The sequence below is a fragment of the Nyctibius grandis genome, chromosome 1 (assembly GCF_013368605.1).
Source record: "Nyctibius grandis isolate bNycGra1 chromosome 1, bNycGra1.pri, whole genome shotgun sequence".
Lineage (NCBI taxonomy): Eukaryota > Metazoa > Chordata > Aves > Nyctibiiformes > Nyctibiidae > Nyctibius > Nyctibius grandis.
The window spans coordinates 39,600,197-39,621,148 of record NC_090658.1 but is presented as its reverse complement, the minus strand read 5'-3'; the positions used below and the strand labels follow the sequence as shown (position 1 = coordinate 39,621,148).

At 35.3% G+C, this 20,952-nt stretch overlaps 1 protein-coding gene across 2 annotated transcripts in view; it reads left to right on the top strand.

The window, feature by feature from the left end:
• Nucleotides 1–20,952, top strand: part of CNST (consortin, connexin sorting protein) — a 52,721-nt gene that overhangs the window by 16,564 nt on the left and 15,205 nt on the right. For both annotated transcript variants that reach the window (XR_011049585.1, XM_068416727.1), the window contains exons 4-9: nt 5,199–5,404; nt 9,991–10,021; nt 12,539–12,625; nt 13,102–13,216; nt 15,722–15,743; nt 15,923–16,019. Coding sequence is in view for 1 of the 2 variants with exons in the window: in XM_068416727.1 (XP_068272828.1) it covers nt 5,199–5,404; nt 9,991–10,021; nt 12,539–12,625; nt 13,102–13,216; nt 15,722–15,743; nt 15,923–16,019 (558 nt within the window). In the remaining variant the exon portion in view is untranslated. The remainder of the gene's footprint in view (nt 1–5,198; nt 5,405–9,990; nt 10,022–12,538; nt 12,626–13,101; nt 13,217–15,721; nt 15,744–15,922; nt 16,020–20,952) is intronic.

Sequence of the window (20,952 nt, the reverse complement as noted above, 5' to 3'; positions counted from 1 at the left end):
CTGCCTGCAAAACTATGAAGGGTTTTCTTGAACTACGGTGAACAAACTCTTACTATTTTATTAATAAAGAGCCTTGACTGTTATAGAAGGCAGATCAAAATATAAAATTACATTATATCTTCCATTGATTATGGGCTAATTTACATTTAGCTTTTTAAATATTCTGACATGATGGTTCTCCTGTTTTCACACAATGCAGTGACTGTGTCAAAATTTCTTGATGTTGAAAATGTCCTTATTTTAGTGAGAATCTTCCATTTAATTTTTAACACCAGCTATTTTAAACAATTCCTAGTGTCCCTCCACATAAAAGAACCAAACTAGCTTTCTTGTCTTTATACCAACTCAGAGATAAAGGAAAGAATAATCAAACCAGAGTGGAATATCCCTGAGTGGGTGACAGCAGAGCTCCACACAAACAAGCTGAAATCGCAAACTAAATACTTGCATGGTGTGTATTGTGGTGATTTTTTTTAAATTTTATTTAACTATTGAGAAATCATGGATGAGTTACTTTGACTCATAGCTAAAAAAGAGATTTATGAATCTTCTTCTCTTTCCCGATAAGCAAACCTGTTAGGGTCACTGTTAAATTTTGCCATTCTGGAAAAGATGACATTTGACTTAAAATGCATATTGTTCACATTCCTTGTCTTGCTAGAGACTAAAACAAGGAACCTGGAATATGGAAAATGACATTTTACTTATTTTTATTTATTCGGGACTTGCTCAGCAGAAGATTGGTGATCATTAGAGAAGCCAATCTCCTGCTCTGGACATATGTTTTTGCTTTAGAAGAAAGAGAGACTACTCACACTTGCAATGACTTTGAAACCCTCTAAATATTTGCCTATAAAGCATAAACAGTTGTAAGTATTTGATTATTATGTTTCTGTATATGCCTGGAACGTGTTGGAACTGGAATTATCCTGGCTTCTACAATCAGTAGACTGGAATGCAAGACTAAGAATCACTCTGGTTGAAGATTCACCTAGTTCAATGACCTTTCCCTGACAGTGGCCAATAGAGTATGGGTAGGTGAGAGTATAAGGACAAGGCAAAGAGGTAGTGATTTGTTCATGTGTTCTCCTTGCCATCAACAGTTATCCATGCAGGACTTCCCAAAGTGGGAATTGATATACTGTAATAGCTTACAGTGAATTTGTCACATGACTTGCAATTGTTTTTTGAGTCCGTTTTGGGGTCCTGGAGTAAGTAGTTCCAAGTTTTCACCCATGCATTGTTTGAAGAAGCACCTCCTTTTAGCTGTCTTCATGCTGCAGTAGACAGAGTGAATTGACAAGTCTATAGCTTCTAGATCCCAAATTTCTCTCTCATTCTTTTTGTATACTGATAATAGTTTTGAATTGACTATGATTGTATCTGTTTAAGGAGGACACTGGTGATCAAAGAAGTGATGGAAATTTAAATTGACAAATTTAAACCTGGGTGATTATTCATACTTGGATTCCTTGTAATGAATCTTACTAACTTTAGTGTGGTAGAGATAGTGATTCATGAAGTGTCATCTGCTTCAATGTATTTTTGTAAATGTGGACTTGAAATTATCCCTGTTCTCCGAAAATAATTCTGTCTTTTTCCAAAAGAACAGTCCTGGAATAACAAGTAACTTTATATTGTAAAATCACAGTGTGTAATTCCTTAACTTAGTATAGCACAGTAACTTGCACCTAATCATTTTTCCCCAAGTTAAATTCTGCAACCTACACTTTTTCTGTAAATTATTCAACTTATTTCTTGAAGCAGCTTGCAGGTGGGGGAAGAAAGTGGAATGGTTGGGATGGATTTGGTGTTGCAGCAAATGAAATATATGAATATAAACTAGTCAAATTACATGAAAATTCAAGCAATGATATTTTATTTAGGGTTCTGTGCTGCACTAAACAAGATTTTGAGCTTGCTCAGTTAAAGTTATATCTTTACTGCCAACACTCCTGTCTTAAAATCTCTTCTCTTAAAAATGCAATATTTTTTAAATACTTGCTGGTCTTTTTTTTTTTTTTTTTTCCCCTTAATAGTTCTTGAATGAATGAGTCTGAACCTGCTTTCTGGTATTGAGTACCAAAGTATGTTTAAAAAAAGACATTACCATATGTTTCCTGTACTAGAAACTTCTGTTGCTGGTGACTTAAGCTAATGCTACTGAATGTGAAAATACAATTAAAAAACAGGGGACAATATCCATAATTTTATTTGGTAGCAAATGCCTCATACTTGCACCTCTGACTTATTCTCAGGCAGATGGCAAGAGCATCTTAAATTCATATACTTGCAGTACTGACCAAACAAAAAAAGGTGAGACAAACTGAAAAATGCGTTTGTCATTTTTATTCACTAGGTCTGTCAAAACTGGATCTTTTTGCAAACCTGGGGCTGCTTCTGTGAACTCTTAGGGAAATTTTGAGAAAGTTTGCTTCTCCCCATGTCTTAGGAAACACTGGCACACCCAACTGGGAATAGAAGATGTCAGTTGAAACCTCTGGGCGTCTGGCAGAGCAGAAACTTGAACACAGCTCTTTGCCACGTTCCTAGTGAGTGCTCTGACCATTGGAGAGTTGATATCTTCTGTGTTTTTTCACATTTATTTTCATAAAGGCTCCATTCTAGTATGGAACCAAATATCAATATATGGAGTAAATATCAATGCTTTGCAAAGTGAAAAATCTTAATCCTTGCTTCTTAAAATATCAGAAATATATGTAAGACACCAGTCTTCAGTTAAAAAAAAAAAAGTCTGTTTTGGACAGTAAGATTGATTGATTGCAGGAAAAAACAGTGTTGTGTGCCCTTTTCAAGAACATGGAGGGAAAAAAAAAATAGGGAACTTAGCCCATAACACCTTTATGATGAAATAGCGTTACTGTTACTGCCTCAAGAAAAGTTCTTGGTTATAGAACTACTAACGCACAAATGCTGTCTTGTGTTTAAAACAGAACAAGGTAAAATTAACCTGAATGGCTGTAAGGCCTTGCTTCAGAATCAGGGCAGTAATTTGAGGGCAGAATTTGATTCCAAGTGAGTTACAACTCACCTATATGGAGGAATAATATGCAGTTTATAAACTATGTGTTACCACAATAACATTAAAATGAAAGTTTTTCATGATAGGTGCTATTGAGCATATTTCAGTCAACGTTCATGTTTTGATATGACAGGTGATTATTAACTGCTTAATAAAATGCAGTTTGAAGTGATTTTTTTTTTTTTTTTCTCTGAGTGAATGTGTTTGCGAGAACATGTGGACCCTCTTTTCTGCTTTCACGATCATGTGCTGAACAGAAAGCTGTATTTTTAAAGACAACCTTAATTCCATCTCTAAAAGTACTTCCTGGTTTGTATCTTGCATCCAGTTATGTCTCTTGTTGCTTTTGGCCCACAGCAAGCCCAAATAAATACTGGAAAGGCAAAGATATGCATTAATATTGAAAAAGCAATGTTGTTACACCCATATTTTGTCTGGCAGTAAACCCTGTGAAAATAGCCACCCACAGAGATTATTAGTACTCCTGACCTGGATAGCTTACTTAATAAAGAGTTTAAAATAACCAAAAATAGAATGGTGGAGCCTTCAGTGGACAAGCTAATGCCTTTCTTAAGCCCTAAATCTTAAACCTGAATCATCACTATAGGGTTTCAGTTGCAATGAACACAAGGGGGTCTGAAATGTGCTGAGTGCCCAAGCTGTAGAAGCAGTCAAAGTGTGATGGTTGCTCGAAACAATGCCACCACCTGTCCTGCTTTGAAATGATAACATGATTTTCAGAAATGGGTGTAGCTGGAGAAGAGAAGAATAACATATTCATCATAACTTGAGTTTATAAAATTTTGTTGTGGCTGTTTCATTGTTTAAATTGTTTAAAATTGTTTAAATTTTTTAAAAAAAATATGGGAATTTTTTTGAAAGTTCAGTCCTATGTAAATGTATCAAATTCAATGTTTTATTAAAAAAAAAAATTCTTCATTAATTGGTGGAATAAGCTGTAGTTTTCTGGTTACTCCTAAGACTATGTGTTATAGGAAGCCATCATTTATTGCTTTTATTCTCTGATCTTTGTGACAAACTGGTCCAGTCTGTATATGGGTAGTTGCTTTCTCCCACTACTACTGCCTATTCTACACTTCTTGACTAACCTCATCTAACGTTTCGTGATAACAATCATATTTGTGATCAGCAATATACTGCAAATATTGCATTTCTAGCAATAAAATATGGGATTTGCACCTATAAAGTTTTTCCTGTAATATTTTTATACTGTTATGCTTTACGTTATCCTTCATATATGTTGCCAGTCCTCCGCGTCCATGTCTGACTTTTTTGACTTCTATAAAATTGGAGACAGGCAACAGTGGACTGCCAGGGAATGTACCATGGAGAACCTAGTTTTCTGCCTAGCAGGAAGCTCTGGAGGCTAAATTCAGTTTACACTTCCTTGTGTCATTGTTACCAACATACATCACCACTACTGGCTCATTCCCTGGACTCTCAAATAAACTATCCAATTATCTAGGTGGGGGGGTTCCTTTTCACTCATCTGGACAGTCCCCTTAGATATCTGTCCTCCACAACAGAATCCCCCACTGTCATTATCTTCTTTCTATCCTGTAAGATTCTGTCATCACTGTAAGGAGCCACTGTGTTATCTGAAGAACAGGGCAAATTGTCCTTCCTCCCTTCCTCCCTACGCTCCTTGCCTACCTTCTTTTTGCCCTTTTGGAGCAAAACTGTGTTGCAAACAACCCTGCTTTCTGTCTCTGCTGTATTACAATTCAGTCGTAACATACAATTTTGTCCACTTGGATCTAAGTATTAATTTTTTTAGCTGAAACTGTAACCCCAGTCGCAACACTTTTAATTTTAGGTCATCCTGGTCTCTTATTCATAAGTCTGTAGAGCAGTTTAGACTAGGTGGGAATTTTTTTCCCCAAGTTAAAGTCAGGTCCCAGTTAGAACTGTACAAAAATAACTGATGTATGTTACTGTGTTTTTTTCAGGCAGGTGAGCTGATACTGAGACAGACCTATCACAACTAATTTTGACAAGACCAGTATTTTATTTACTTGCAGGGATGTTATTTAAGACACTGGGGCTTTATTCATAGCTTTTGTATTGAAATTTCCTAAAAAAGCAACTTGACGTATTTTTTGAATCCTAACCAAAGTACTTGTTCTTTTTAAAGGAGTTCCTACAGTGGGAACCACAGCAATCAAGGAGGAAAATGCTCTTATTACAGATACAGATTCTGTGCATGCTGAAGGTGCTATTGAAGCAAATGAAAACTTTCACCAAAAAGAACAAAAACAAACGTTGCAGTCTCTTTTTTCTTTGCTTCGTGAAGAGGTTGAGCAGATGGATTCAAAGATACTGCCCCTGTGTCTCCATCAGGTACTTCCTATGATTCCGGGGTGTTGCACACAGTTTTGTTTTTATTTGAGACCTTTATTCATTAGGGAAAAATGCATTAATTCAACATATGCCAATATTTATATCTGGACAGGGTATTTTGATGTATAACAGGAGGTCAAGGCAAATATCTCCTCTACAGTCTTCTAATACATGTTAAATTATAAATTGCCTTGAAAGTGTATTCTGCAGTTGGAGGACACTCTTAAGGATGGGTTTTCTAATTCCCCAGATGATGAAATTCTAGTTTGGCAGGAAGATTTAGGAAAATCACTCAACATACCTTAAAGATGGTTTGTAAGACAGTGGTATAGATACAAGACAGGTGATGTCTAAAAGAACTTTTTAAATCTGGAATTATTTTTAATGTTCCAGACTTTAGCATGAATTTTATGCGTGGATGGTGAGATTCAAGGTTTCTGAGTGTTTACTTTTTTATAGCACAGTTGCCACACCTGCAAGACCAAAGGAAATACTGTGTGATTTGAAAAGCATTCTTTCTTACTAATTGGCTAGTACGTTTTTCTTTGCATTATGATGCAAGACGAATATGTTGATAGGACTTGACATGGTATTAATTTATGGTTTGGTTGTGTCAGACTAACAGTGGACTAGATTTAGTTTGGCTGTAGTGTCTAATATGGGCTATATATACAGACGCTATACAGTGTCTGATTTGACTTAGTTGCATTATCTTTATCGTGAAAATTGGATGATTGGGATATTTTGAACTTCTACACTGTGATGACGTTCCTGCAGTCTTATTCTCTTTGATAGAAATAAGCGATTATCTTTGAGAAAGAGGTTTCTCTTTAGTATTGCAACTTATAGATAATTTACATTTGACATAGAATTTTAATTTTTTTTTTTTAATCTGTGTTTGAGTGAAGATATTTGATATCGTTCCTTTATTTGAAACTTATCATTAGGGTTAACCGTTTGTACTTTTAGCCACACCAAATTTGGTGGTTGTTCCTGGGTCAGTACAAAGGTCTTGTCTTGGAAAACAACACAGTTAGGGCAAAAACTTCAAAATGCTTTACAAACATAAAGGAGTGTCATCAAACATGATGGAGGTGAAATCTGTTTGCTGCTTTTTAGATGAGGAGGACAAACCCTAGGGGTAAGAACCTTTTGACAGTCATACAGGAACTGTGACAGAACTGAGAACAGAATCTGCATTTCCAGATTCAAACATGTAATCAAACACCATCTCTTTTTTCCTACAAAATACCACGCATTTTGAATGGAGTGTTTGAAAGAAAGCTAGCAGAATTTACGAGGATCATAACACACTTTTTAATCTGGGGAAAAAATAAATAATTTTAAAGATAGCATTCAAGTTTTCATGTAAAATAAGTCTATTAAGATCTTTTTTTTTGCTTTTCCAGCAAATTAACCTGTCATCTTCAGTCTTTTTTTTCAGATTGCTAATACAGCCTGCCAGTAACTTTCTTTTATGCCAAGTCTAGCAAATACTCTTCTATCACATTCTCTTTTTTTTCTGTATGACAAAATTCAATGTAAAATAAAGAGCTGTGTCATGTTCTGGAGTATTAACAATCCACACTGTTAGTGGGAAGCCTGTATTAAGTATTTAAAGGCTGTGGGATATTAGGGGCTGTTCTAAGGGTTAACTTTTAATTAAAATAGGATGTAAGTTTTTTCCTCTCTTGAATGGGATTAATGTGATTTGTTTATCATTTGTTACAGAATCTAAGAAGTACTTATATATATAACATAGATACAGAGCTTGGGCAGCTCCAGAAATCCTTAGGAGACTACTGTGGATAGCAGACAAAATGTGGAAATAAAGAACCTTAGAAGTCACTTACCAATTCTCTTTTGGAGGTACTGGGCTCAGAATAGCCCAGTGGTTAGTAATAAGGCTGAGCGCCAGGAATCTGCAACTTGTAATCTAGACTCCTCTATCAAGTTGCTGTCTTTTTTGAGCAATCACCTTTAGACTTTTACAAAAGTGCCCACTTGTTAAGCCCTTCAAATTATGAGTGCCTAAATTGATACACCCCAAAGATTTTGAGACTGAATGTTTGTGTACTCCCACAGAAGTCATGGGAGTATCAGCTATGAGGTGTCTCAACCTGAATGTTCAGGTATCAGGGTGCCTGCAATTACTGGACACATTTTGCAAGTGTGGCCCTTGCCACACCATGCATGGCAAACAGGAAGACTGTCAACATTTGCTATCCCTGAAGACTGATTAGTTAATGCTTGTAAAGGTCACAGATACTATAGAGTTCTGTGGAACAAAATGTTTTTTCTTCTGAGGCTTATATTTTTTGTGTTTTATTGCATTTACAAACAAAGCAATCGGTATTCCTTAGCTTTCTAGGAAAGTCTGCCCAGTTTTCTAGGAAGCACAAATAAGTTTTTGTGGTTGCAAATCTCAAAGATTATTTGTCTACAGGGAGGAACTGGAGGAAAAATGTTTTGGTTACCACGTTATCTTTTCTATACAGTGTTACAGCTTTTCCTTTCCAGGTATCAGCTCTATCTTTTCTATAATACTCCCTACCACCAACTCGAAGTCAAAGTGAAATTCTGATTCTGATTCGAAACATGCTCATTTTCTGACTGTCTTTGGATACTTGCTTTCTCTGAGCTGGTTGCATGGACTCTAGTACAATGGTGTCTTTGCCCCTGTAGTCCAAGAAATAACCCTTTATGCCTGTTCGGGGGCGGGGGGGAAACCAACCAACCAACCAAAAAAAAAAAAACAAAAACCAAACAAACCAAAAAACGGATACCTTTACTTGATTAACAGAAAATGTATTTTTTCTAACTGGCATCTTGACTTTTCTTCTGTAAGTTCTGCCACTTCCATGCTTGTAATTTTGGCTTTGAAATAGCTAGTTGAAAGCAAAAGCATCATTAAGAAGAGGACAGTAAATCCATTCCAGTAGTCTGCAAATAAAATATGTAGCTTTGATATAGCAATAACTTGGTGTACTGGAACATAATTTTCTCTTACGTTTGCATGCCCGTGGTCTTGGTTTATACACAGCTTCTCAGTATATAAACCCTTGGTGAGCATATATTTACTGTTCCTTTTTGCAGTGATCTGTTAAAGATCGGCGTTATAAAATTACCCAGCCAGGGTGAAATTTTTTAAGATGTTGTAGCTAGATATCTTGAATGCTTAGTCATAGCGATCCCTTGTTCAGCTCCTAGCCATTGGCTAATATAGTAGGGGTTACAGCAGCATTTAATGTCAGCTTACGCATTTTGTTAAGTCAATCTCCAGCACTTCTAGCTTAGGTGTTCAAGTATTTTATACGTAGTCTGCCTTACGTTTGATTTTCCTGGTCCTCAGTAACAGATTTGGAATGATTTTTGTTCTCTATATGAAACCTCCTTAGCACTTTGAGCTCTAAATGCAACAGGGAAAGTTTGCTTATTTCTTGTGTCAACTCCCTGGTATTTCTTTGTTTTTGACATATCTGTATTAACTCAACATCCCACTAAGAGAACAAGTCTTGAAGAATTGTTGTGATTTTTAGGGGGATTTTTTCAATGGTCATCTTTGGCAGAGCTGTCTTGTTACAAATCCAGTTTTAATTATTCTGTTATAGAAATGTCAACCTAAGGAGGAAGAGCCGCAGATTTGTTCCATGTCATAACAACTACAGTGCAAATCAAAGAGCTGCCATCTGGCTTAACTCCATGACTTGCTCTGTTGTTGAAGAGCTTCAGATATCAAGATGTTAGGCTTAGTGAACTGACACGTGAGGTAGAGGATCTTTAAATCTTTTTAACACAGCAGGGTGGCTTTGGGAAAGGAAGTGGCAGAAGGCTACTGCAATGGTATTGTCTGGCTTATGCAGGTGGACTAGGAGTAATACAGAAAAAAATGAAGAACTCAAGTGCTTGTATATTTATCTGATGAATTTCAAATATTTATATTTAAATATTTCAAATTCTATGTATTTGAAATATTTGTTGTAATCATTTATTTTAAGTATTTGTTGAAGATAGGATATAAATAGGAAGGTTGTTGGCATGCCTCTGCTGTGATAGGTGATATTTTTAGTGTCTTTTATCCAAAGATTGTTCTTTCCTCATCAGTCAGGAAACCTCCATTTCTCCATTTTGTCACATTGCACTGTAATGCTTCGGAGAGCTCAGTAATGCTCTTAATTTGGTCAAACATCAGGAAATAATGGTCAGTAACAGAATTCAAACTCTTCAGCTCGTATCAGTAAACACAATACTTGTGTTTCTAGGTTATTTTTAAAATTTCTAATATGATCACTAAAAAGTTTTTGAAATAATTGTTTCTTGTTGTAACAAGATAAAACACAACTAACATTTGGGCAAATCCATTTGTGTGAGAGAACTTAATACTTCTTTTTTGTTTGATGTTCTTTTTAAATGTCTTTCCTAGAATAAGAATACATATATGTAGTCTGAACCATTCCTATTTTACCCAAACTAAACATGAACCTGAAAAACAGATGTTTAAAACTATGATAAAAATTCATATTATATCCTTACCACTCTCATCAAAATTATAGAATCCTAATTTTTCTTTTTTTTCACTTTTGCAGATAGCTGAGACCTATTTTCAAGAGGAGGAATGTATCCTTTTACTTGTAGAAATTGTTACGCGATATTAAAATAATCTGGCATGGTAAAACATAAAAGACAAATGCTTTACCATTGACCACATCTTGTGGGTCAGGGTTAGAAAGAAGTGAACAGCCGTAATTTAGCCATGAATGGATATGCAATATGTTAGCAAGTCCTTCTTAATCAGACAGCTGGAATATGAATTAAGTAATAAATCCATTTCCAAAAGCTGCGCTGATACAATCATTAGTTGTGCACAAACAAGGAAGTCAGAAAATATTTTCAAAGAACTTCTGTTTTTATAGCATAAGTTCTGTTCTAAGTATTAGTAACTGGGAATGTGTCCGATCTAGATAGGGTATTTATTCTATTATGTCAAATAGGGCACTGTTATAGTAAGAACAAAATTATCACAACGGTTGATTAGAATAAAAACAGCAAACACACTGAGCTAAGGGAGATCAGCAACTTGCAAACAACAGCAGCATGTTGTTTGGCAAATGCTAATTAGTCAAAATTGTATACAGGTAGTTGGAGAAACTGTTGTAGGAAAATATGAGTAATTGCTTCTGGGAACAGCTAGTTCAGTGGTCCAGTTTATTTTGATTTGTTCCTAGATAATACAAATAAGTTTGGTCAAAAAGTTATAATAGTTGAACTGCTGCTAATTACTCTGATATATTTCAGTAATTGTGGGAGAGAATAATCATATTAAACTTTAAAGTGATATTATATTTTTAGAAAAGGACTGAGTTTTCCTCTGTTTGCTTTTAAGGGAAAATGATCAGACTATAAAAAGAAGAGGCAAGAGTAGTAAGCCCTTAAGGTATATGTGATTCACTAAGATGTGTCATAAATTACAGAATCTGTGCATAGAGATTATTTATTTGTTATGTAATTTGTTACAAACAAAATATAGCAAATAGGCAATTGTAATGGTTAAGTAACAAAGCATACCAATCCTGGAAAGGTGTCCTTGAAACCTAGCCCAATTATATTAGCCTATAGTACAAAACCGGAGAAATAATAACTGTTGCAATATTATAAAAGCAATATATAAAATAAAAAAATCCATCACTGTCTTAAAAGACTGCACTTCTGTCTTGGTCATCCTAATTCAAAAGCATCCATCAGAAAATCCAAAATACACAGCACAAATTAAAGGCATGGAAAAATTCTGTAGTAAATTATGGCTTTACAGGGGGAAATACAGTAAATATAAAATGCATTCAACAGTATGATTGAAAGACAGTTTCTCTTTCATAGAAGGTGCTTTAATTGAAGGGCACTGCATTTAAAGCTGATCAAAGGAAATATTTTTAATGCAATGTACACCTGATGTGTGGAATTCAACACCACTATATAATACATATTTATGAAGGATGTCTCCTCTGTACTTGCAACCATCAGTTTCCTGAGGTTAATAAAGAACTTACGTGATCATGTTGCACTGTATTAATTATCCATGACAGGTATTTTAATTCATCCAGTGTAGAACTTCATATTAACAATAATTCAAGGTTTGTTGCTGTAATCCTCTAAGGCTATCTCTCTGATCTGTAATTCTGTTTCTAATAACAAATTTCTTGAAGGCAGGGAATATTCTGTCCATTAATATTATTGTTCATAAGCTATGCTATGTATATGTTGCATGAGGCTAACAAGAATAACAAGTACTGGTTGTATGTTTGTAATAATTACTTCAAGTATTTTGATTAGCATGAATAATGGAAAATAATTTTTCTATATTACTAAGAACCTCATTCACTGTACTTCTATCTTGATTGTACTGTAGAATTAAATTTCAAAACATGGCTTTAAACAGAACAACTAACAATTCAGGCTTGATGGAACTAGAATTATTGTACTACAAAATATATAACTATCAGTACACCTTTGTGAATATATTGATAACCCTAAGGGAGGGGAAAGAGTTCTTCATATAGAAGAAAAGCAAGCAGAATCTTCAGAAAGAAGTTAAAAGATGAACTCATCTGTCCAACAGCTGAAAAGGGGGAGGGTATTTTTTGAAAGTTTGAGTTGGGGAAATTTTCTAAATACTGTCTCCAGCTGGTCAGTGAAAGGAGCTATATTTTCAGTTAGTTATGGTTATTGCCATATAATTGTATTTCTTGAGAGACGTGCTGGTATTTGTATAATTGTTTTGCTTTTCATTTCACAGGTTTCATTTTCTGGTAAGACTTGCCAGCATAATAACATTTTGCTCGTTTCTTTTCTAGAAAAACTTTTGTTGGACTTAAGGCATGTGGGAATAGGTAACTGCTGAAGAGAACAGGATTTTCATTTTTGCAACTTATCTCAACTTCTTTTACTTCTTACTTGCTGTTTTCATGTCTGCTATCATTTTCTTCCTTGCACAGAAATCTGGACCCCAGCCATTATTAATTTTGATTGTTATGTCAAATGTCAGGTACACAATGATTGCCTTTTCAAATAAGGTGCCAAATATAAATAAATCATAACATGTCCAAATATGTGTGCATTTTTCTTTAACCTTCCATTCAGATGAGAAGGCAATGAAGTTCATTCAGCTTGAACGACTGTATCACGAGCAGCTGCTTGCAAATCTTTCTTCCATACAGGAGCAATGGGGTCAGTATAGGCTAAACTAATATGGTAGAAGAAAGAGTGAATTTGTTTTGTATTTCTAAATAATAGAGTATATGTTTTACCAGCTTAAAAATGTTACATAGCAAAAGCAGCATTTATATCAGAATTTGTCTGAGCTTGTTATGAGAAAAGTATTCCTACTTTAGATTTCTTCTCTCACATTTCATGAAAAAGGTGCAAATAGTTTGTCATTTTTTATTCTATTAATTTAGATTTTGATTGATCTGCAGTTGTTTTGAGCTTATTTTTGGTTTAGGGTTGGTGAATCTGATGTGATGAAAATAAAGCGTGTTGTGAAAAAATACAATACTTTTTTGCGTAGTCTGAAACAAGATTGTAGAGCATACACAGAAGAGTTGTCAATATTTCTCCATTAATTAGTTTCAGGTATATGTTTTATGTTAAGCAAATACTGCTTTTGTAATACTTCGGGTAGAAATTATTTTGATTTACTTTAGAAAGAAAATGGAAAACAGCAGTTCCTAGTCCAGTTACAACACTGAGGAATTCAGATAAAGAACTGAGTGGTGAAGAGTTGGAAAAGCTTACTAGAGTTTGCTCTTCACATCAACAGTAAGTATAAGAATATATTATTACTTTTCCAGTACTAATATGTTAGCACAGCTGTTATCTACTTGCCAGTATAGTCAATCTCAAAATAAAAGTTGCATCCCATTGACTTCAGTGACTTTGGTTATAAAGTGGTGGTTCTTTTTGATATGTAACTAAAATGTTTCTGTTACCATCAGTTTTCATGGTGTTTAATGTGGTTTGAGGAATGTATAGGGACTAGATCTGAACTGATTTCAGCAAATCATTAGCTTGTCAGAAATGGAGTTTTGAGTTAATTTGTAAGTATTTTCAGCGAAAGTAAAAACCGAGTAGTGTTAATTTAGGAAGAGAGGGGCTGTAGAACTGATGATGGTGATTGATTAAAACCAACAGGTACAGAGACATTGTTTTTAAATGCAATTTCCCAGCATCTCAGACACCAGCACTCGCATCTACCCTATAGGATTTTATTCCCAAATTTTCCACATTATAGCATAGTTCCCTAATGCTTTAAGTCATTCTCATTATGAAGCAGTGATTCTGTAGTTCCCTAGTGTGGTAGTATTCTGAAAAGTTGTGAAATCTTTGTTCGTACCTGCTTTGTCTGATTCAGTAGGCTCCTGAATCAGTATATCACAGTATCACGAGTTTTTAGATAGGGCATAGGGTGCTCTTCTGGATGGTAACACGTGTGGGATTGTAACCATCAGGAAGGAGAACATCTGTTATTTCATGGGTGAATGTCCTGCCTACTAGACATTGAGTTTGAGGGACAGATGGAAAAAATTATACCAGCTGCCACTGAAAAATGATCAGCCAACAGTAATAAGGAAACTAACCACATTCAAAGGCTGTGAAAAGACCAACCTGTGACAGGGGAGGTGCTCTTAATCAGATGGGGAGAGAGAACTTTTTCAAGTACATTTGCATTGGCTTAGTCAGTCTGCATGTAACAAAAGCCAGAATGCTGTTGTTGTCCATAGAGAGTATGATTTGGCTTCCACATTTTTTTCTTCTGGGTGTCCATACAGAAGTTTGAAAACACCCAGACTGACTGCCAGAACCCAGGCAGGGATTGTTTATTTGTACACTGAATGCGTTTGGGAGGGAGCCCCTGGAAAGCATACTCCTGCATGTCCACAGGAGGAGGGGCCAGCTCTAGCACTGTAGTGGCATGTTTACACCCACAGCCTGCTGCTACTGAGGGTTTGCACTCTGAGTGCCTGCAGGGTTCCTCAGCCTACATTTCCTTGCACATGACCTTGCAAGCCCACAGAAAGATTAAGATTCAAGTCTATTGCGATTTATATGCTGCAGTTAGCAGCACCTCCCTATTGTCACCTCGATTGTCACCTTGTTGAGAATAACTCTGCTTTCTCCTTCTAATTATTCCATGCAGCCTCACTTTAAAATACAAAGTTTCAGTTATGTAACATCATTCCCAGTTCTGAGAAACCCTGCAATTTGATAAAAATTAAGGCTTGCATTCATTTGCAATGATTAGTTCGCTGTATTTAATATTATTACTATTCTAGACTCTAGGCAAAAGCTTATTTGCTTTTATTGTTTCATATATTTTTTTACTAAGCCTTAATCTCAATTTATTTTGTAATTAAAATTGTACTTTCATTTTTAATGAGTAACATGCAGATCTTGGAAAATGTGAGTGTTTTGCTTTTGTAATTGAAAATAATGTAACTTTTTCTGATACTCAAGGTCTGTAGCTACATGCTGGACATGTTTGTTCTTTAAAGATAGTTTTGAGTGTCCCTTATTTGAAGTTTAAATGGTAAAATTTAAAAGTCAATGCAACTTTTAAAAGTATTTGTTAGAGAATATGAACACCAGTACTTTTCCCTCTTGTCTCCTACTTTTTTTTTCAGTAGCTTTAAACAAAATGCTCAACATTTTATCTTCATTCCTGTATGAAGGGCTGCAAAACAGACTGTGCATGATAAAACACATTGTGCATGAATCTCTACACAGTTTGCAAAGTCCACGCTGACTGTTAGCAGTGCTGACTCACCTGTGAATCCCAGTGGAATCAGTGGGAGCTGCTGTCTCTTACAGTATCCAGAAAACGTGTGCCAGTGTAAACAGTTTGTGGAGAGGGAAATACATTTTGTGGTTTTTTTTTCCATTCCTCAATCTCTTTTATAGTGATCAGTATTCTTAATACTAGTAGATACTGAGTACTTACATGATTTTTAAAGTTTGTCGAGTTCCTTCTGAGCATAAAGTTTTACAGGGATTTAGATCACTTGATATGTTGCAGTGAAGCTTCTTTTGACTGCTTTCTCAATTAGGTGGAGCAATGTTTGGGCTAATTGGTCTTCTGATGATATTCACATATGCTAAAGATCTATGCTTGAAAGTATGCTAGCATCCTGACACTGTTTCAATGTAAGAAAAGTTCTGTGCTAATATTAGAGCAGAGCAAAGGCTTATAAGATTTCAGTGACATTTGTTATGAAGAATGTTGCTACTAAGTTGTTTAATTTATTCTTTTTTTCTTTATTGCTGCAGGCCACAGGCATCCAAAAATAAGGTAAGCAGCTGTTTAATTGAATTCTGCTTTGTCAAAGATTGCTAATAAATATATTTTTAATATTGTTAGATATAATCTTTCCAGTTTAGTAGAGAAACTGTTTGAAGTTTGGATGTCTCAAAAAGTCAGTGTTCCTGTTTAATTCCAAAAATTACAGGAAATACTATCATATTTTACAGCTAGTAGCTGCAGAAAATACATGGGAACGTGGTGGTTTGCTCCAGTTAATGGAATCAGAAAATTTGAAGGAAAGAGAAGCTGCTGCTTTTAAATCAGGTATGTGTGTGTATGTACATCCGCATACGTTTGTTTTAAATATTATACTGTAATGACATATTATTATAAATACTATGTAACTATTTCATTTGAAGCTACAGCATTTGTTGGATTCCCCCAGATTCATCCATTTCGGCAAATCTTAATTTTTTTCACAACTGCACAATGGACGTACAATGCAATTTTAATTAGTCATTGATATTCAGAATTGTAATTAAAGTAATCTAGCCTCCATCAAAAGAAGTCTTTTAAATGTGCATGCATTTATAGCAGCCTACATAAGCTACAAAATTGTGTAAAACTAGAGACAAGATACATAATTTGTATGTATAAAATATAAGGTAGACAATCTGATGACAAATATTCTGAGTTGTGGCAATTCAGTATAGTTAACAGTATTAGTCACTTTTAAATTACATGTGATACATTGATTTTGAGACACATTTTTCTGTAACAGCACAGAAAATTAGGAAGCTTTTGGGGGGTCTTGAAGAGAAAAATATACTTCAGTTAATTTTTTTCAGTACACACTTCTATGTCAGCTTCATTTTCTTCCTCCTGCCTTGGGGCGGTGGCTGTTTTGTTTGAGTAATTTGTTAGAATCATTGGGTTCTTATGAAGCACTTGCAAATTAATGAATTGTTAAAATGGAGACAGCGAGGGAAAAAGCGTTGGTAGACTACCAGGCTGTGCTTTCTCTGCTTTCTTTGAGCAAAAAGTTTCTTCTTTTGCCACGTTCCAGTTGCCAAAATTTGCCTAAACTGAGTACCTTTCCTTAAAACCAGCTAGAATATCTCACAAGATGAGGGTTGGCTGAAGTGACCTCAGGAGGTCCTTTTCAACCTAAACTACCCTACAAGTGTGTATCAGCAAGGATGTTCAGGGGAATCAGGAATGAAGAAAGATAGAGTCAGTTCTCTACCTGTGGGAATCCTCATCTTCATCCTCTTTTACCATGACCTCTATATTGCCTTCTCTCTGTCTTTGTTCTTGTAACCAAACTAAACACAAAACATTGAAAACACAAAACAATCATGTCTACGTCTCAGAAAACAGTTCAAAAGAACCCAATGCTTTTTAGTTTTGTATGGTTGGAAATTCCCATGGAAAAAAAATAGGCGCTTACAATTTTTCCATTGTTTTTATTCCAAGTGGGAACAAAAGCTTTCTGGAGAGCAGAATTTCTGAACATTTGAAACTTCTGAATTAAGGAGCCTTTTGTGTCAATGTTAAAATACTGTAGTACAGCATCTCAACATATTAAACTTAATGTGGAATTAATTAATGATGTGAATGGATTTTTTTTCCTTGCCTTTCTCTTAATATAACTCTTGTCAAAATGTCGTCAAAATCTTTGGGTTCCTGTGAAATGTTTGTAAATTAATAAAGCTGTGTCCTGCAATAGAAGGCGGTTCTGCTGAGAATTTTCTAGCAGTGCTAAATATTTTTTCAATATGAAGATATTAATATTTCAAGCCTAACTCAAGTATGAATGCTTAAGATTTGCAAAAGATGCTTTTCACAAGATTAGCACAGTCTTGAGGAAGCAATGAATTCTCACCCTGACAGGCCTCTTCATCTGTTAAGGCAGCGTGTGGTCAATTAGCTACTGCTGGACCTCACTCAGTCAATGCGTCAGCAGCATGGGGCTGAATGTTTTTGTTGAAGTTAGAAGGTTTTGGGTAGGGAAGGCATTGGTATGAAATAATACAGGAATTGGACAAAGATGATCCATGACTGTGTATACACTGCTCAGCACTGCACAAAAAATAGTCGAGCTGTGGCTGAGTGATCCAGCTCAGGACTAGAAGCAATATGGCCATTGGGGTCTGGTTCTTGATTTTGCCTGAACCCCAGCAGAATCCTGTACTATAATAACCATACAGTTCCTAATATTTAAACTAACCTGTTCAGCAGTAGCCTAAATGCATGGGTCTTCTCATTGAAAATTTAGAATTCTTGTCTTCTGCTTTTTGGGTGGGTTTTTTTCTTTATATCATGAAAAATGAGAAGTAAATGTGTGAACTTTTTCTTCTTCTCTTAGAAATTTATCTGCCAGTCTGCAGGGAGAGTTACTTAACTCACTTAGCTGCTGGTAGAAGTCTGACTTACAGTAAGACAGGAAAAGGAAATTCTCAAGTGGTTTGAAGACTGTCCTTCATGTGAACTCATATAGCCAAAATAAGAATTTATCTAGCAATTATCAATAAGAAGTAGTATTAGTTTATATGTAGATATATATATATATTACATTGTAGAGATTGTTGCACTGTACTATGGTAGTATCTCTGAAGTAAAATCACACTTCCTTACTAATCTAAAGCAAAAATTACTCCATTGACTTATTGCAGGCATTTGGGAACATAGTTTGAGCCTCTGTAGGCAGTTGATCCTAAGAATTCACAATTCCTCTCTCGTGGGTATAGTGACCAAGAAACAGCTTTATAAGAAGCTGGCTAGTCAAGATGCCTGGGAGAGTCACTGAATTAGTTTTCTGCCTTTCTGAGCAAGGGTTCTGAATGGTTTGTTCTGTTACATTTTCTTTTCTGAAAGACTTTCTCTTTGAGTCTACCAACAGAGAGAACCGGGCCCTTAAAGCTGTGTGTATACTAAAAGATGAGATTTGATACATCCTGTGTCCATTAATTTCTTCAGTTTCTGACTGAAAGCCTTAATAGCCCTAGTGTTAACTGAAGATAATCAAATTCATGTGTTTCATTAAACCTTTCCTAATGAAATGGTGAATTTAATAAAACCCTTAGCATAAGTTTGCAGTGTGTACATATAGACCTGTTTCCAAGGTGGGGAGAAACTGCTTATACCCTGTTTTCTTTTAGGTCATATGGGTTTTGTTTTTAAATGGGAAGAGGGACAAAGATGGAGAAGTGTGAATTCTCCAGTGGTAGAATGCCATAGGTCAGTACTCTCTCTGCTAGGCTGTCTTGGATTAACAGGATAAAAAAGTGGTAGCTACAGGTTTCTGTGATGAACAAAGCAAGTGTCAGTTTTAAAGTAACTCTGGGTAAAAAAAACATTCCTTGAATTACCATAAGTGCTTTCATTGCTAGAAAATTTTCAGTAGACACTTGGTTATATCTCTGACAGACAGATAAAAATTACTGCCGCATTGGTGGGTATGTCTTCATTTAACTTAGTAGAAAAAAGCATCTTTTCTAATCAAGTGTTCAAGTATTTGTATTAACTTGCCTTGAGTCTATAGTGGGCATGGGTTGTCTAAAGCAGGTGTTTTGACTAAGTGTAAAGAAAATATTGAGAGCTGCTGAAAACTTCATGTGGAATGTAAGAATGATCATTACATCTCAGTTCCTGTACATCTGTACTTAGATAACAATGCTAGGATCATTTATTACTTTCTTAGGAACAGAGCCCTGAGCTCAAGGGCCACCTTTCATGGTAAAGAATTTGATTTAATTTCCAATTCCATTTAACCTTTGTTGCAATTGGAGCTGCCAACAAAGATGCCTGTTGTAATGTGGATGTATCCACTAGGAAAAATTGACAGATGGTAACAAAATCTTGTACCAATAATCCAGGCTGTGTTTGAACTCATGACCTATATGTGAAGGGCTCAGTATCCTGTTACAAATCCCTTGAGCTATCTACTCATCTGTGTCTAATTTTCAAAAAGTCCCTGTCTCATACCCATTTCTTGTATCAGTGTTTTACAGAAGTTAGATTCCCTGTACCCTTTCTATCTGTTGTTCTGATTTTTTTTCCTGCATTTTGATATGGTTGGATATTTTCTTTTTCAATTTCCAAGCCTGTCTTTTCTATGCTACCTTGTATTTCACTATCCTGTAAAATGGGGATAGTTTAGAATTTAATAAAATTGTTCAATACAATGAATTAATGCAAATGTTTCTTTAAAGACTAACGAATGTGACCCTGTTTTGTGTAACAAGTTCAGGAAATTGCTCAGATTTTAAGTGAGGTTTTAATAGGTGAGGAAGGATAAGATTGGCATAGAGGTCTTCAATCATTTTTGTGAGAACGTAAACAGTTAAGGGCATTGTTTGAGCTCTTCGTTAATCTATTCATAAGACACTTCTGCTTTTCGCTATGACCAAAAAATGCAAATGAGTGTTTTCTAGAGGTATTAATTTGTTGTTTGAGGTTATTACTATTACTGTAACAGTAGTCCAACTATAACATAGTCTTAACTTAGTTTTTATTAAAGTATGGAATAAAAGACAGTTTCTGTCATAGCCTGCTTTGGTATTCTAATTCTAAACACCCCCTTTTTCTCTTCATAAGCCTAAAAGGGGAGATTTGGCTTTGAGCTTCTCATAATTGCTAATGTCTAATAATTTTATTGACAACTTGGGCTAACCATCTACTCCTTCATCAGCAGATAATACCAATAGTAGATGAAATCACAAGCTACGTTTGTAGAATTCCTCTTTTTTCTTTCTGAAATTTCAGATAAGAAAAATCAGTTTTCATTTGTATTGTAAATGTGAATACAGAAATAAGCTGCATCCAATTACATTTTTTAATATGTAAACTAACCTACGTATCCAAAACCATCTTTTTATGCAGTCCGTTGTGTACAATACTGTAATTGGATATTTAATTTAGCATTAACCAAAGGAGATAGTTACCCACTTACATGAATTGAATTTAAAATTTATTAAATTAGTATGTTTTCAGCTTCTTTCAAGGAAATGCAGCTATTGCCCTGTGTGATAGATACACTAGCATCAAAATACGGTTTTCTGTAATTAAGTGCATTTGTCTGAACTCCAGGCCTCCATGAGATGCACTCACATAAAATATGCTTTAGAAGAAATGTGGCTATTCAGAAAGTTACTTACATCTTGTGCTTGAAGTATGGGAGTAACTTTTTTCAGGAGGGCACTGAAGTGTATGCTTTGCCTGAAAGAATGTGTGCAAATACTTTGCTGAATCAGGA